The sequence below is a fragment of the Tubulanus polymorphus genome, chromosome 5 (genome assembly GCF_964204645.1).
Source record: "Tubulanus polymorphus chromosome 5, tnTubPoly1.2, whole genome shotgun sequence".
Lineage (NCBI taxonomy): Eukaryota > Metazoa > Nemertea > Palaeonemertea > Tubulaniformes > Tubulanidae > Tubulanus > Tubulanus polymorphus.
The window spans coordinates 19,822,129-19,837,460 of NC_134029.1; the positions used below are offsets into that span (position 1 = coordinate 19,822,129).

The following is a 15,332-nucleotide window of genomic DNA, read 5'->3' on the forward strand; positions in this document are numbered from 1 at the left end:
ACCCTACCCTGGGATGCGCCCCTGTTATTTTTACAATTATCAAAGTTGATTTCTATATTTCTTCGTTTTAAATTCACAGATCTTCACATTTGATTTTACAACTCCTCGATGGACTGGTGAATACAGTAATGAAAAAGGCGACCAAGGTAAGCATCATCAAAGAAATGTAAGAAACATTCTTAGCCGTACTAATAGAATCATCAGAAAACTTACCTACCTACAGTCAACATATAATATAATGTCGATTAGTGGTTTAGGGTTCTAGCAGTTAAGACAGAATGGTGGGGAATTTTGACTACCGGTAGTTCCAAGACAAAATAGAGATGTCCCTTTCTCAATAAAACCCTGCAGTAGGCTGGTGGCAACATATCAATATAATATGATATATATGTTGATAGAAAATGCGTGATTAATTCATCGTCAATATAAACGACTTTGAAGTCTCTACTGGTCTGACAAGTTTACTTATTCTAACTTAATTAAATATAATTGGCTTGCAGATTTAGATGAAAAATACCTCAAAGAAAAAGATTTAAGCAAGTTATTCAAACGGGAAGGAAATCGAGAAGTCGTGAAGCGGCAGCCATCCGATTCAAATCGTCGTACAAATGACGATGATAATGGATTTTTCAGCATTCACGTGAGAAAAAGTTGGTCATCGAGTGAAAACGTACGTGATCGAAAAACCAAAAAGCATAAATTACTAGTAGACTGTTCCAGACTCGGTAACATTGGGATGAAAATTTTCGCATTGAGAATTAGGGAATCATGAGGACTTCATTCTCATTTAAATGATTTAGGGAATTTTACTGTAAAATTTCCTGACTCGAGTGCTTTCCTGATTTGACCGGCACCGAGTAAGGCATAGTCTACAGGGTCCAGTTCCACAGTTCTGAGTTAAGATTTGACCCTGGGTTAAAACATTGAAAATGAACTAACTTTAACTCAGAGTTAACTCTAACTCACAACTGTGGAACTGGGTCCTGTATATCAGTAATACTGTTTCGCTTTTCATATTTGATTATTGGTATTTTTTTCTGTTATCGCGAAACCTAGCAGTTTATGCTGCGATATTTGTGCAATGTTAACGATTTTTTCTTTTAAATTCCCTCGACCCACTGATAGCCACGCAGGGCATTATTAGCGGATTCGATGTTTCTTTTTCCGAATCGGGGAGAGCATCTGGCATTATTACCTGGATTCGTTTGATCCCATAAACCCTGAATCGACGAGACCGGCGGCTTAATAAACCACTCGGCTACTGCACTTCTCTCTGTTAACTTGTCATTACACATTCTCGATGCTTCCCGATGTGCTACGGTTGCCGTTCAAATGATTTCTCAGTAATATGATCTAATTATTGTAGGATGTAACGGAAGAACAGGAGACGATACGTAGAGGTTTATTTCGACGGTCGGAGAAGATAGTTACGCGGCGCGTCGGCGATCGGATACACACGGTTCGTACGTACACGGACAAAGACGGCGAACGCAAAACGGAAGAAACTTTCACCAATATAAACCCAGGTGAGTGACGCTCCCAGTAGATGAGATGAATACATCGAAAATCGAACCGCGGGGCCTGGTTTCCAAACAGGGACTTCTGCAAGGGACGCTGCAAGCAACGACCAAATTTAAAGTTTTATTAATGAAGAGATGTATTATATTGGGCCAATAAATCTATAGAAAATGTTGAAAATCTCATTGGAGAAAGAATTCACAGAAAAAAACAAAACAATCAAATTCTTGATCCAAGATTCTTGGTTCTTGATACTTAGCACCGGGGTATTTTATGAATGAAATTTTGATCATGTTATAGGACTTATGCATTTTATGGGAAGCTAATTCGCGATTAAATTCAGAGATAATTCAAATAAGTTGATTTTTTTCGCTAATTAGCTTTAGTGAAACAGATTTAATCAGTGAGTTAACTAATGTGAATTAGGCATTTTTAGTTTGAATTATCACTTAATTTGAATTAAAATTTAACCCCCATTTGTGGTCAGATTGATTGATGTGAAAAATTCTGAAGAATGGACATCTGCTTGAAAAATTGTTAAAGCTCCAAGTACAGTGTCTGTCAAAATATTTCGATTGTCTCTTTTATGCCGAATACCATTGACCTCAGAATTTATGCACAAGTTGTGATTGAATTTTGAGAGATTTCATTTTGATTTATCAAGATTGTGATCAGAGTAACTGATCATGTTATTGTACCTTACTAAATGTGACAAAAATGTGAAACAGCGGGAAAAAATGTGTGAAAAATATAGGTTTTGGAAAAATGTGAAAAAGCTAATTAGGCCTATTAGGATGTGATAAAAGTGGAAATTCTAGAGTCCATCAATTTAACCACTGAAATCGGTGATCGCCTATTGATTCAAGGCTCAGGTTATACAATCCTAGTAGAGAGTATCTACCAGTTCTCAGGATACGAGATCCTCCATTGTCAGTATTCTGCATCAAAGTTTGGTATCCATTGGATACTAGGACCTAGTTTTCCTTGGGTTAAGTTTCAAATCAAGAACACGCAGGAAAGAATTGGATAAAACATCTTCCAATGATGAAAGTCTATTGTATTCTTTCGGGATCATTTCAATTTTCAGGATTCCAACAAAACATTTAGTACCCTCGAGATACTGGGATACTGCCAAAATCAAACCTCATGACATACGGTAGATGCACTTGAGTTTGGAAAAGTAAATGTGTGGCTTAAATCTCAAAAATAAGCACCGGTATTATAAGCTTGAAATATGTTCGGAAGAAAATGCTAAATTAGCAATTGTGTAATGAACTTCATCAAAATTAGCCTAGACTAGCAAATATGTGTATGGTATGGGTAAAAAAACTTTTTGAATATTTGCATGCATGAAAACAACAGGGTCAAAAACTAAGCGCACACCGTTGTTAGAAACTATGCGCTTAGTTTCTGAACCCGTAAACATTCTTCCATTGCAGGATAGTAAAGAAATGGAATTCCTCTTTACAAGTTTCACATTTAACTCTGCCCGTCTGATTAACATATAACTGTTGAAATTGCAAATAGGGCCAATATGAGAGCTTTCACTGAACGGTAGAAAGGAAATTTTTATCTGGTTAGCAGGTCAGATTTGCCAGCCAGTAGAATATACATGTTATCGTGCGACCCCCACTCGGTGTGCTTAGCAACAGATGATAAAAGCGTTGAACCTGAATAGAGCTGTATGGCAGATATCACTGGCAGCCAATCCTGAACAAACGGAACAGATGAATTGTAGTTCGCCAGCTCAGTTGATTACAGCAGCTTCATATTCGCAATTAATTACGCTTGAACTGTTTTTGGCCCGAACCTCGTGATCCGCCAGTTCTATTGATCGACATTATCAATACTGATTAGAATTGCGGTGGTTCGCTTATAAATATCGCGATCAAAACAGGTTTATAGTCATACAAATCTCGACTTCGAAGAGGCATCAACGACGAAGTGTTGTGAAGATATCAGTTATTACGAGGTAATCATAATATCTACATACATTAATACGTATAATTTGAATCAAAAGCTCACTGTAAAACAGTGTTAATTTCCAATTCTTTTATCACTGCTTAAATCAATTACGCAGTGATACCTATTTATTTTGCGAGTGTTTTTTTATGCTGAGGTAATACACTTGTGCAGAAAAAAAAATACCTTGTTTCTCCAATTTGGCGGAGTCGTTTTGTAAACTGAAATATTATTTGTGATCAGTTCATTTCTATAACTGCCGGGGGTGTTGTGGTTAGCTTGATCGTAATCCCACAAAATCCCACAATGAATCCGAAGGGATTGTTGCACACATTTCATGTAAAGCTTTATTTGTGTGACGAGAAAGTTCCTAATCGAGTCGTATATTTTAAGATATCTTAAGATCTCTTGTTTTTGCAGAAAAAGAATGTCGCGGGCGGTATTACTGCTCGCGTTCGGCGTTATCGCCAACTCGGCACTCGGTTACGCGGCTGAACGCAAGCCGCACGTCGTCTTCATCGTAGCAGATGATCTGGGCTGGAACGACGTCAGCTGGCACAATCCGGATATGATCACCCCGAACCTCGAGAAACTAGCTCGTTCGGGCGTCATATTGAATCATACGTACGTGCAGCACTGGTGTTCGCCGTCGCGAAGCGCTTTTATGTCCGGCTATTTTCCGTATCACACCGGAATGCAACACAACGTCATCCCGAATGCCGGACCGTACGGATTGCCGCTGAATCTGACCATCTTGCCGCAGTACATGAAAAAGGCCGGATACGCTACGCACATGGTCGGCAAGTGGCATCAAGGATTTTGCAAATGGGAGTACACTCCGACCGAGCGCGGGTTCGATTCATTTTACGGATACTACGTCGCGCGCGAGGATCACTACACGCATTCCGACCGCGATCCTCACGGATTCGAAGGCTTCGACTTCCGCGACGGAAAGAAACCGGTGACCGATCTCGGCGGAAAGTACGGCACGGACGTTTTCGCGGAACGAGCCGTCGACATCGTTAGATCTCACGATCGCTCGAAACCGCTGTTCCTGTATTTGCCGTTTCAAAACGTGCACGGCCCGGTGCAAGTTCCCGAGGCGTACGAAAAGAAATACGAACACGTGCACAATCGCATGCGTCGAAAATACAGCGGTATGGTGACGATCCTCGACGAGGCTATCGGTAATGTTACCCGCGCCCTCGAAGACGCCGGCATGTTCGACGATACGGTTATTATATTCACAACGGACAACGGCGGTCAACCACTCGCCGGCGGAAATAACTGGCCGCTCCGAGGCGCGAAAACTACGCTTTGGGAGGGTGGCACGCGCGGAGTAGCTTTCGTGCGTAGTCGGATGTTGAAAAAATCGGGATACGTCTACAACGGCATAACGCACGCGTCCGATTGGTTCCCGACTATTCTTTCGATTGCAGGCATGACGCCACCGGCGAACATCGATGGACGAAACATTTGGAAATACTTGAGCGACGATACGGCCAGTCCGCGTGACGAGTTCGTTTACAACATCGACGAACTGTTGAAGAACGGAGCTATTCGGAAGGATCGATACAAGCTGATCGTCGGTAACCCGGGACATCTGAATTCGTGGTACCCCGTGCCGAGATTCGACGACCGTTCGGAAGCGCTCGCGAACGAGAGGTGTATGCATTTGCATTACGAATGCGCCGATACGACGAAGGCGCTTCGATGGAATTTCGATCGAGTCAAACTGTTCGATATCGACGCCGATCCGACCGAGCATTTCGACGTTTCGAAGACGTATCCGGAAGTTACCGCAGCTCTCGTCGAAAGATTCAAGAAGTATTTAGAAACGTTGATACCCGGACACCCACACGCCGAAGCGGAGCGAGCAAATCCTAAATATTACGGCGGATTTTGGAGCCCTGGCTGGTGCTAGATTTGAGGCGATGCGTTAAATTTTGTACATATTTTTTCTATTAAAGTAATGAACTTTTAAAGGATCTTATGAAAATGCTTAATTTCATTGCTAAATGCTTAATTTCATTTTATCGTACCTAAATAAATGCCGGATTAGATTTTTTCAACCTCAATTTAAACTGTATCACTTTAGACTTTGTAAATGGTCAAGACTATTTCCAGTCTTGGTGAATGTCATTGGGAGAAACCCACAATTCGATTCAAACATTTTTAGCCCACTTGGGACTTAAGTCCCAGCGACTATTGCGTTCACTTTTCGTCCGTCAGTAGATGGAATCCAGTTATTTTGGGAAGTTTTGAAGACGCTTCAATGTAATGACTTGATATTTTGGTTACACATATGTATTTCTACACATGAATACATTACACATGTATTCCCCTAGTTTTCCTCCAAAAAGCCTTGAAGATGGGTGGAAGGATTTCATTGAAAATGTAAGAAAAAAACTATCACAGTTGTTGAAATTGATATTGTAGGTTTCCCACAAAGACTAGCATTGGTGATTGGAATTGCACTTCAGTGGTTGTTATTTAAAATCAGTGGTTGTTATCTGAAATCATTTTTCCTTGGAAATGAAGATAGCTTTAATAAAAAAGTTGGGAATTGTTGGGAAAGTGTTATTAATTCTACTTAGTCGGGAATTTTAAGTAAAATTCTCGAATTTTCCAGTACGGTTAAGGCGGTGAACACAACAAAACTCGCTTCTCAAAAAAGAAGTGTTTCTCAAAAGATCCGTTGTCATATGAGCCTGTCATTGCGCTGATTAAACCTATCGTTTTATCGTTTCAGATGAAAAGAGCAGTTTTAACAACTTTTTCAAAAAGCAAGAACCTTTCAATAATGGAGACAGCATGCCACGATTCGGATCTAGACTTTTGGATTGGTTTTTCAAAGATCGATAATTTTATTATAACAAAAAAATACAATATACACATCGTACAGATAATGTATTTAACGAAACATTATTTCAGTTCTATGTAATAGAATTTAGGAAATTTCATCGGAATCCTTTAATGATTTTATGCTGCATATGCTTAGAAAAATACTTAAATCCCGTACAATTTGGAAAATCAATCAACAGCAAAGCAATATGAAGGCACCATAGTTTTACTCCTATTTAAGAAATAAAGTGTTGTTACTGAAAATAAATTAATTCATCGTTCTCATTTACAATTTATCATTTGCCAAGTCAGGCAAAACAATTTTCTCATTCAAACAGCCGAAACAGGACAGGACGGCCTCTTACCCGGAAATGGGGAATTTTCATTTCCTTAAAAAAGTCGGGGATAGGCGAGGAATTTTTTTTAGAAAAAAAAACAACTCGGAAACGGAAATTTGTTGAGCTTGCTAGATCACGTGTAAAATCTGTGCAAACAGTTTCCATCTATGTTTCACATATTTTACTAAGCTAATCTTAAACTCCAAGATTAATCTATATTCACTTTAACGTGGGCGTTACTATTTTCAACATTTCAAAACAGAATCAGATGGTAATAGCCGGCAGAGGGGCAGACGGTTCTAGACAAGTATTCCCCGATGATTTGTCCGTGTGAAAGTCGAACTTCAACGTTCTAATCCGATAGTTGTCCTGCGTCGCGGGATCCTTGACGAGGCCGAAATCGTGTTCAAACACGCCGATCCACTTACGGTCCTGATAAACGGTTCCACACGCTTTCACCTGGACTAGTCCGTGCGGCTCGCTACGGCCGCGGACTCCGCCATCGCCGTTGTGACTGAATACTAGCATTTCGCGCGTCGTCAATTGTAGCAGTTTTTCGTGAACCGGGAAAGCTCCTTCAACGTGATCGACTTGCGACCGATTCATACGCAAAATCAGCTGGCAATCGGGCCATAAATGATCGGGCGAAAAGACCGCGTCGTTATTGCCACCGCGTTGCGGGTTCGTTGCGTTCCAGAGATCGTAAAACCACCGAGCGAAGTGCCACGCGAATACATTCCAATCCGTAGACCCGGGCACGTTCGCACTCGCTTCTGCTTCAATTGTCGTAGAATTATGCACAGGTTGACTCGTTTCTGCTACGGTTGGCGTAGATGTAGGCGTAGGTCGACTAAGTTCTGACGCGACTGCTGTATCGGATGTCATCGCGGCAACAGGAGATTTCCATTTTTCCAGTATTTTCTGAATAATGATCTGTTTGCCCGCGTTTGGCGATATGGATACGTTTTCGTTCACTAAATAAAGCACCAGCGCGTCTTTTTTTATCTTTTGACGGCTGAAAAGCTCCTCGCTGGTTTGCGTGAATTTGAAAATTGCCTCCATCGATTCTGCAAATTGTAAGAAAAACGGGCTGAAGTAATGGTACATCAGGGTTGTTCCGCTGAAGCAATTTCAGCGCCTTTATAAATAGTGACACTACTTCCAGTCTTGAGTAATAATTGTGTGAACATGCAAGACAACAATTGCAAAACTGGCACCAAAACTTAGATATTGTTTCATCCTGACATTTGGGGCGGTACAATTGCACCCATCTTCAGAGATTTACTTCAAATTGATGGTTACTAATTATAATTAATATATATTATTATTATCTATCATATATTAACATATTTATTATTATTCATAATTATTTATTTCATATATATCTATTATAATATATTATTATTCATTGCAATATGATTATCATTTTATTAATATTAGTTATTGTTTCTTGAATCTGCATTGTTGGTGTTCACACTATTATTTCAGCACCTCTCTGGCTCGCATGTTGTTAGCCGGAGCGGCAATGTGTGCCATATGGTACACAGGCCATACATGACATACATGAGTTGTTGATACTGAAAAAACAATTATGTGTTCAACTGGCATATCTGTTAATCCAGTGCCTACTTTCAGACTCTGGATTGATAAGACAGATTATCGTTTTTGCAGTAACTCTCCTACGAGCCCCGTCACACATTCCAGGATCGTCCAGTCAATGTTCGATATTGATGTCCCTGCAAAAACTCAAATCAAATAGTCAACAAGGACAGAGAAATTGCTGAGATTTTTTAATCCCAGACGTAGGAAATGACCTTGTCATTTTCTTGCAGGATAACCACCACACACATACAACGGTCTAACTGCAGTTTTAAGGTCACCTTTCCAATTATCCAATAATGCGTGGGGCACTAGAGTTGTTAAAGAATAGTGTTATGGTTAGGTACAACCACCAGGAACACCTAAACTGTAGTCGCTTCTGTATTTGTATTTTACAACCGTCGTGTCCTGTGTAATTTTGTTATTACTACGAAGCAATAAATGTTTATTGAATAATTTTCAACATTTCAAAACAGTATCAGATGGTAATAGCCGGCAGAGGGGCAGACGGTTCTAGACAAGTATTCCCCGATGATTTGTCCGTGTGAAAGTCGAACTTCAACGTTCTAATCCGATAGTTGTCCTGCGTCGCGGGATCCTTGACGAGGCCGAAATCGTGTTCAAACACGCCGATCCACTTACGGTCCTGATAAACGGTTCCACACGCTTTCACCTGGACTAGTCCGTGCGGCTCGCTACGGCCGCGGACTCCGCCATCGCCGTTGTGACTGAATACTAGCATTTCGCGCGTCGTCAATTGTAGCAGTTTTTCGTGAACCGGGAAAGCTCCTTCAACGTGATCGACTTGCGACCGATTCATACGCAAAATCAGCTGGCAATCGGGCCATAAATGATCGGGCGAAAAGACCGCGTCGTTTTTGCCACCGCGTTGCGGGTTCGTCGCGTTCCAGAGATCGTAAAACCACCGAGCGAAGTGCCACGCGAATACATTCCAATCCGTAGACCCGGGCACGTTCGCACTCGCTTCTGCTTCAATTGTCGTAGAATTATGCACAGGTTGACTCGTTTCTGCTACGGTTGGCGTAGATGTAGGCGTTGGTCGACTAAGTTCTGACGCGACTGCTGTATCGGCTGTCATCGCGGCAACAGGAGATTTCCATTTTTCCAGTATTTTCTGAATAATGATCTGTTTGCCCGCGTTTGGCGATATGGATACGTTTTCGTTCACTAAATAAAGCACCAGCGCGTCTTTTTTTATCTTTTGACGGCTGAAAAGCTCCTGGCTGGTTTGCGTGAATTTGAAAATTGCCTCCATTGATTCTGCAAATTGTAAGAAAAACGGGCTGAAGTAATGGTACATCAGGGTTGTTCCGCTGAAGCAATTTCAGCGCCTTTATAAATAGTGACACTACTTCCAGTCTTGAGTAATAATTGTGTGAACATGCAAGACAACAATTGCAAAACTGGCACCAAAACTTAGATATTGTTTCATCCTGACATTTGGGGCGGTACAATTGCACCCATCTTCAGAGATTTACTTCAAATTGATGGTTACTAATTATAATTAATATATATTATTATTATCTATCATATATTAACATATTTATTATTATTCATAATTATTTATTTCATATATATCTATTATAATATATTATTATTCATTGCAATATGATTATCATTTTATTAATATTAGTTATTGTTTCTTGAATCTGCATTGTTGGTGTTCACACTATTATTTCAGCACCTCTCTGGCTCGCATGTTGTTAGCCGGAGCGGCAATGTGTGCCATATGGTACACAGGCCATACATGACATACATGAGTTGTTGATACTGAAAAAACAATTATGTGTTCAACTGGCATATCTGTTAATCCAGTGCCTACTTTCAGACTCTGGATTGATAAGACAGATTATCGTTTTTGCAGTAACTCTCCTACGAGCCCCGTCACACATTCCAGGATCGTCCAGTCAATGTTCGATATTGATGTCCCTGCAAAAACTCAAATCAAATAGTCAACAAGGACAGAGAAATTGCTGAGATTTTTTAATCCCAGACGTAGGAAATGACCTTGTCATTTTCTTGCAGGATAACCACCACACACATACAACGGTCTAACTGCAGTTTTAAGGTCACCTTTCCAATTATCCAATAATGCGTGGGGCACTAGAGTTGTTAAAGAATAGTGTTATGGTTAGGTACAACCACCAGGAACACCTAAACTGTAGTCGCTTCCGTATTTGTATTTTACAGCCGTCGTGTCCTGTGTAATTTTGTTATTACTACGAAGCAATAAATGTTTATTGAATAATTGAATTGAATATAGAATTTTTTCGAATTTGCTTGTAAACAAGCATTCTGCAACATACGTGATTTCGGCGTACCTGCTCTAGAGTGCGTCGATATGATTCCAGAACTCACTGAATACGCCAGACTTTTTATCGCATCGTCCGACATGTAAGAGAATATTTTGCGCCATTCTCTACATTCGTTTCCCTTCATTTTTACAAGCTTAATCACAGGCACTCGCCGATGGGCTTGGGATACAGTTGCTGGGGTTTTTGATAGTGTATCTGTGTTTTGAGTGGTTATTCTGCAATAAATCCGAGAAGAAATGTCTTTACTGATACGTTTAAGAGATTGATGTCTGTCTGCAGAGTTTCCAAGTTCAAGTTCAAGCTCAAGTTCAAATTTATTTCACAGAAAGCATGATAGGCTCAATCCAGAACCTGTCATGTCAGGTCTTAAGACCTGACATGACAGGTCTGACCTGTCATGTCAGGTCCCGAAAAAAACCCAAACTCATGACAATATTTGACGAAACGGCGAAATATCTAGACATGTGCTAGACGAATGGAAGAACATTTTGAGTTGAATGAATATTCTGACCCGTCGTTAATATCGAAAATGATTCAACAATAACGATAAGGAAATTGTTCTGACAAATAATTCATTTGAAAGGTTGATTTATAAGAAGAAAATATTACATATGACATCCTATTATTCCATCCGACTGTGAGACACTGTCAATTTGTGAAACGTCTTTAGTAATATAAAAGAAAAGGTAGTTGACGAAGCGTGAGCGTATAGGAAAAACTTTACAGGCGTTGAGACGGCAACACTACATCGGACTGCTGGATCGGACTGACACACGGTGCAGCGTGCCGTAGTTTGACAGCAATCATTTTTAGGATATAGATTTATTAACACGCCAACCATTTCCATGGTATATGGAAGAAAAAGAGTATTTACGTAATTACAAAAATAGGAAATACAAACATTTCGAAACATAACGTCATTCACATATTTACAACGAGGCCTGTGTATCGAGTTGAGTCGACCGTACTTATCTATCTATTGTCCACGATTTTTTGGGGAAATTTCGCTTAATTTTCGGTGTGCATACCTCAAATAGGTCTTAATCGAATCAGTAGAGTTATGCAGTCCACATAAATCATCGTTTTCATATCCATTTTTAGCTGGAATGGTGTATTCCCCAGGGTGGGGGTCGTAAAACTATACCCCGTCTGCCTAGATTTAAAAAGGTTGATCCGAAATCATACGGTGCCGCCGGATAAATTACAGCTGGGCACTGCTAAGGTTGTCAAAAATAGTTTCCAATAATTTCCGATCAATGAATCAACTTGATGACTGTAGTATTCATCTATCGTTGTCTAAAATTGTTTCTAAAAAGGAAATGAAAAGAAATTGTTCCAATTCGAAGGGAGTCTAAGTCTTTCATCAAACTAGGAGATAATTCCATATTGGTCGGCCCTCCAACTGAGCTTCCGAAACAGTTTTTCATCGTGTTTTATAGAAAGATATATATTTCAAAGTAAATGTATTCTCTAGTTTAAAAAAGTTAACTTTATTTACAACGATAATAATCAAAAGAATTGTAACGATAATAAGCAAAAGAATTCATTTCGAACTATGATTTTCCTGTAAGCGATTCACAACGTCTTGTAAAATCTTTTGTCGGTATTGTTCCCAATTGACCTTGACTTGTAGATTTTCCTGCAGCCTGTATTCTGGTGGGTACTGACGGGCCAGACTTCGTAATCGTTGTCGCACCGCGTCGCTGGCGTGTTGGTAAAAGTAACGTTTATTCAACATTATACATTCGGCACCCCGGCTTACCTACATAGCGAAAAAGTAAATATTCTGTTTAAAATCTGATTCCTCATGTAGCGATAGCAAAGTAAAAATTGATTCCTTGTTTCTCTTTTCAGTTGAGCTTATAAGTTGACCCGGCCGGTTGCCTATCTATCTATCTATCCTGTATATTGTTTTTTTTAAATCATTGTCATGCTAAACATAACAGACCCGGCAGCTAAAGAAAAAACAGGATCAATCCCTATTTTAAGATTTAAAAAAAGTTATAAACTCATCATGAATTTCTATTGCAGTTTACAAAATGACCCAATCGACCCATTAGGAGAAAACACGGTATCAATTTAGCCTAAAATCAGATTCCGCATTCAACGCAAATATTCAATAATACATTTAGCGATAGCATACAGAGAATTAAAATAGTATGAAATCAATGAGATTGACAATTTGATGATTTGATGCAGCAGAGTGTTATTATGGGTGATTATAGTTGCAGTTATCTTGCGAAAAAAAGAAATCCACTGCTTTATCCATTATTTCAAGACTCCTGCCGACCTACCAAACTGACACTGCAAACGTCGTCTTCTTCGTACATAGTATCTTCTGGATCTAAAGAAACCGTGAGGCCCTGTAAATAGCGTGTATATATATAATGATAGCAAAAATGCGAATAATTCGATTGCACAGATGCTGCAAAAGTGAAAATATTGTTTCGTGGCGTAAGATCCTTACAAAGTGGTCCCTCGGTTTAAGTAGTTCCACTTGGACGAAAACGGCGTTTTGTCCTCGCTCCTTATCAGTTTCTGCGTGGTCGTCGTCGTTGTCGGTATTTTCCCAGCTCCGCCCGGTCTTTCTATCCCGCGTTCGCGGATCTTCGCCGTCCGTAAAAACTAAACGAGATCCTTCTGCTGTATTCGGCCTTGGCGTCGATTGTCGATCAATGTCATCATCATTTGAATCATCCTATGATTATTTCGATTGATTACGAACTCGTTAACGACGTTGTGTACATTTTCGATTATATTATAACGAAAGCTTCGCCAACACATTTAATTCAAATTAGACTAAAGTGTAGATGTGTTTTCATTTCGACATTTACACAGTCAGATGTACAATATCATTTATGGAAAGGAACGGGATTTACCCGGTGGAAAAATAGATATGTTAGGTACCCTTTAAAATGGTACCTAATTAACCTTCGAGTACTTCAAAGGTAACTCACGCAAGGACCACGGATATTTTCATTTTATGGTAACGTCAAGTACTATTTGCTCTAAGAGTGTAAATTTCGTCAGTAGTGATGACTATCTTAGAGCATTTTCCATATTTCAGTTCAAGATTTTTATCGTGTGGTTTGACCTATGTATTTGAAAATGAACACCTCTCAACACGACCATGTTGAATAGGTGAAATATGAGCATATTTACCGGAAATTCTGTTTCTTTTTCATTGTCGATGGCTGTAATCACGGGTAATTGTAATTTCGCATCGTCAAGGCTTTTACTGGAGTCACCTAGAAAGATGTGGATGGTTTAACACGAAAATATAAATCAATGGATGAGAGTTATGGAAATAGGAATAATAGAAAATACTGTCAAATCCTTACTTTTTATGCTATTTTGTTTGTCGACAAAACCGGGTTGTTTTCGTTTTTGTGAAAGTTTTGGTAATACAGCTTTGAGCTGCTTTATCACTTGGCAAGCACCCTAAGAATATTCGATAAGTTTTAGAAGGTAAGAAGTACGATTGTTAATTATTGTTATCTTCACTTCTATTTCACTCACCGATTTGATCACGTATATCCAGTCGGAATGTCGGCTGTCCTTCACGATAACGACACCGCGTCTGCGTAAAAAGAAGCAGGTGACAAAATTACAATCTCGCGGCAACAACCAAAAAATGTTTTCATTCAACTGTATAGATAAACCTGATGATAATTAGCTTAACCAATTCATTCGAGGTCAATGATGATAATGTTTATTTTCCAAAGAAACAATTTATTAGATCATATTTATGCATATATATAAATGCAAGTATAAAATGCGCCGATACCAAATGAATTGAAGGATCCCAGTGAAGCAAATGCTGTTGAGATTGGAAATACTTACTTGAAGAAATGGAAAACGCACATGGCTGGTTGACCGAGAAGTTTTTCTATTGGCCAATTTTTCATGAAATCGACAGTGCTGAAACGAAGTGAAAATGCGTGTGTCATAAATAAGTTAGTCGTTCCTCGATCGTTTGTTTATCGACGGTTTTTTTTCGATCTACCCCAGGAAACGTATATGATCCGGTATCGTCTTATCGCTGCCGTTATTCCCGAGAAAAATGGCGAGGAAATCTTTTCGACTGACGCTGATCAATTGAACGTGATTTTGTGTGACGACGCTAGCCGTTCGCTGGGCATGATGTAGCAGAGCTATCTCCTACGAATCGTAAAAGGAGACATTTGATTAAACGAAATTTACTCTATTCAGCAAAATGAATCGTTAAAATCTACTAATCGTTTTCGAACAACAATTCTCAAGAAAAAATGCTTATATGTATACATATTAAATGCATATCTTCTTTGTTACTTCTTATGATGATTCGCTTTTGATACAGCGTCGACCTTAACGTCCTAGTTTCAGGTCTATTCAGCTCAACTTAATTGTCATTTTCATTGGAATTTAATTATTGAACGCTTATCAGGTATTTAAGATTAGGTGTCTTTGGTAAGAGACGCTGCAGGTTCGAAAATCGAAACGAGTTAAGAAAGATAGCTAATTCACTATTGTAACGTGTAAGCGGCGCGCGTAGCTGTGATCAAATATTTAAGTTGCACAAAGGCCTTCTCTCTCGCACACACACAAGCCTACCCCGAACGTCATCCCTTTTCTCAAAACCGACACAGTTCGAATTGTCGGCTCTCCGGTCTTCGGGTTGCGTTCTAAGATTGACACCAGCGCTATTAAGAATGCAAGATATGGACGAAACAATGGCAAGCGAAACTATAATTGC

At 39.6% G+C, this 15,332-nt stretch overlaps 2 protein-coding genes across 8 annotated transcripts; one reads left to right on the top strand and one right to left on the bottom strand.

Annotated features, from left to right (window-relative positions):
- Nucleotides 1-2,483: 2,483 nt before the first annotated feature.
- LOC141904990 (arylsulfatase B-like) lies at nucleotides 2,484-6,376 on the top strand. Of its 4 annotated transcripts, XM_074793667.1 has the most exons (4): nucleotides 2,484-2,698; nucleotides 2,958-3,490; nucleotides 3,901-5,449; nucleotides 6,233-6,342. In XM_074793667.1, the coding sequence occupies exon 3, from the start codon at nucleotides 3,908-3,910 to the stop codon at nucleotides 5,402-5,404; it is 1,497 nt and encodes a 498-aa protein (XP_074649768.1). In that variant the 5' UTR covers nucleotides 2,484-2,698; nucleotides 2,958-3,490; nucleotides 3,901-3,907; the 3' UTR covers nucleotides 5,405-5,449; nucleotides 6,233-6,342. The 4 variants fall into 4 exon arrangements, with proteins under 4 accessions (XP_074649768.1, XP_074649770.1, XP_074649767.1 ...); XM_074793669.1 differs by having other exon boundaries at nucleotides 2,484-3,490; nucleotides 3,901-5,428; nucleotides 6,233-6,376; XM_074793666.1 differs by having other exon boundaries at nucleotides 2,484-3,490.
- Nucleotides 6,377-6,568: 192 nt separating this feature from the next.
- On the bottom strand, nucleotides 6,569-10,946 carry LOC141904991 (uncharacterized protein C3orf38 homolog). Of its 4 annotated transcripts, none has more exons than XM_074793674.1 (3): nucleotides 10,844-10,946; nucleotides 10,105-10,211; nucleotides 7,751-9,542 (listed from the first exon to the last, which is right to left on the bottom strand). In XM_074793674.1, exons 2-3 carry the CDS (start codon nucleotides 10,172-10,174, stop codon nucleotides 8,740-8,742), a joined length of 873 nt encoding a protein of 290 aa, XP_074649775.1. In that variant the 5' UTR covers nucleotides 10,175-10,211; nucleotides 10,844-10,946; the 3' UTR covers nucleotides 7,751-8,739. The 4 variants fall into 4 exon arrangements, with proteins under 4 accessions (XP_074649773.1, XP_074649775.1, XP_074649774.1 ...); XM_074793673.1 differs by lacking the exon at nucleotides 10,844-10,946 and adding an exon at nucleotides 10,604-10,716; XM_074793672.1 differs by lacking the exons at nucleotides 7,751-9,542; nucleotides 10,105-10,211 and adding an exon at nucleotides 6,569-7,729 and having other exon boundaries at nucleotides 10,604-10,930.
- Between the last annotated feature and the right edge of the window lie 4,386 nt (nucleotides 10,947-15,332).

Coding starts and splice junctions, on each gene's coding strand:
- LOC141904991 (XM_074793672.1), bottom strand. CDS start 10,721: ATGAAGGGAAACGAATGTAGAGAATGGCGCAAAATATTCTCTTACATG. Junction 7,730..10,603: donor ATCGACGCACTCTAGAGCAG/GTACGCCGAAAT, acceptor TACAATTTGCAG/AATCGATGGAGGCAATTTTC.
- LOC141904990 (XM_074793669.1), top strand. CDS start 3,908: ATGTCGCGGGCGGTATTACTGCTCGCGTTCGGCGTTATCGCCAACTCG.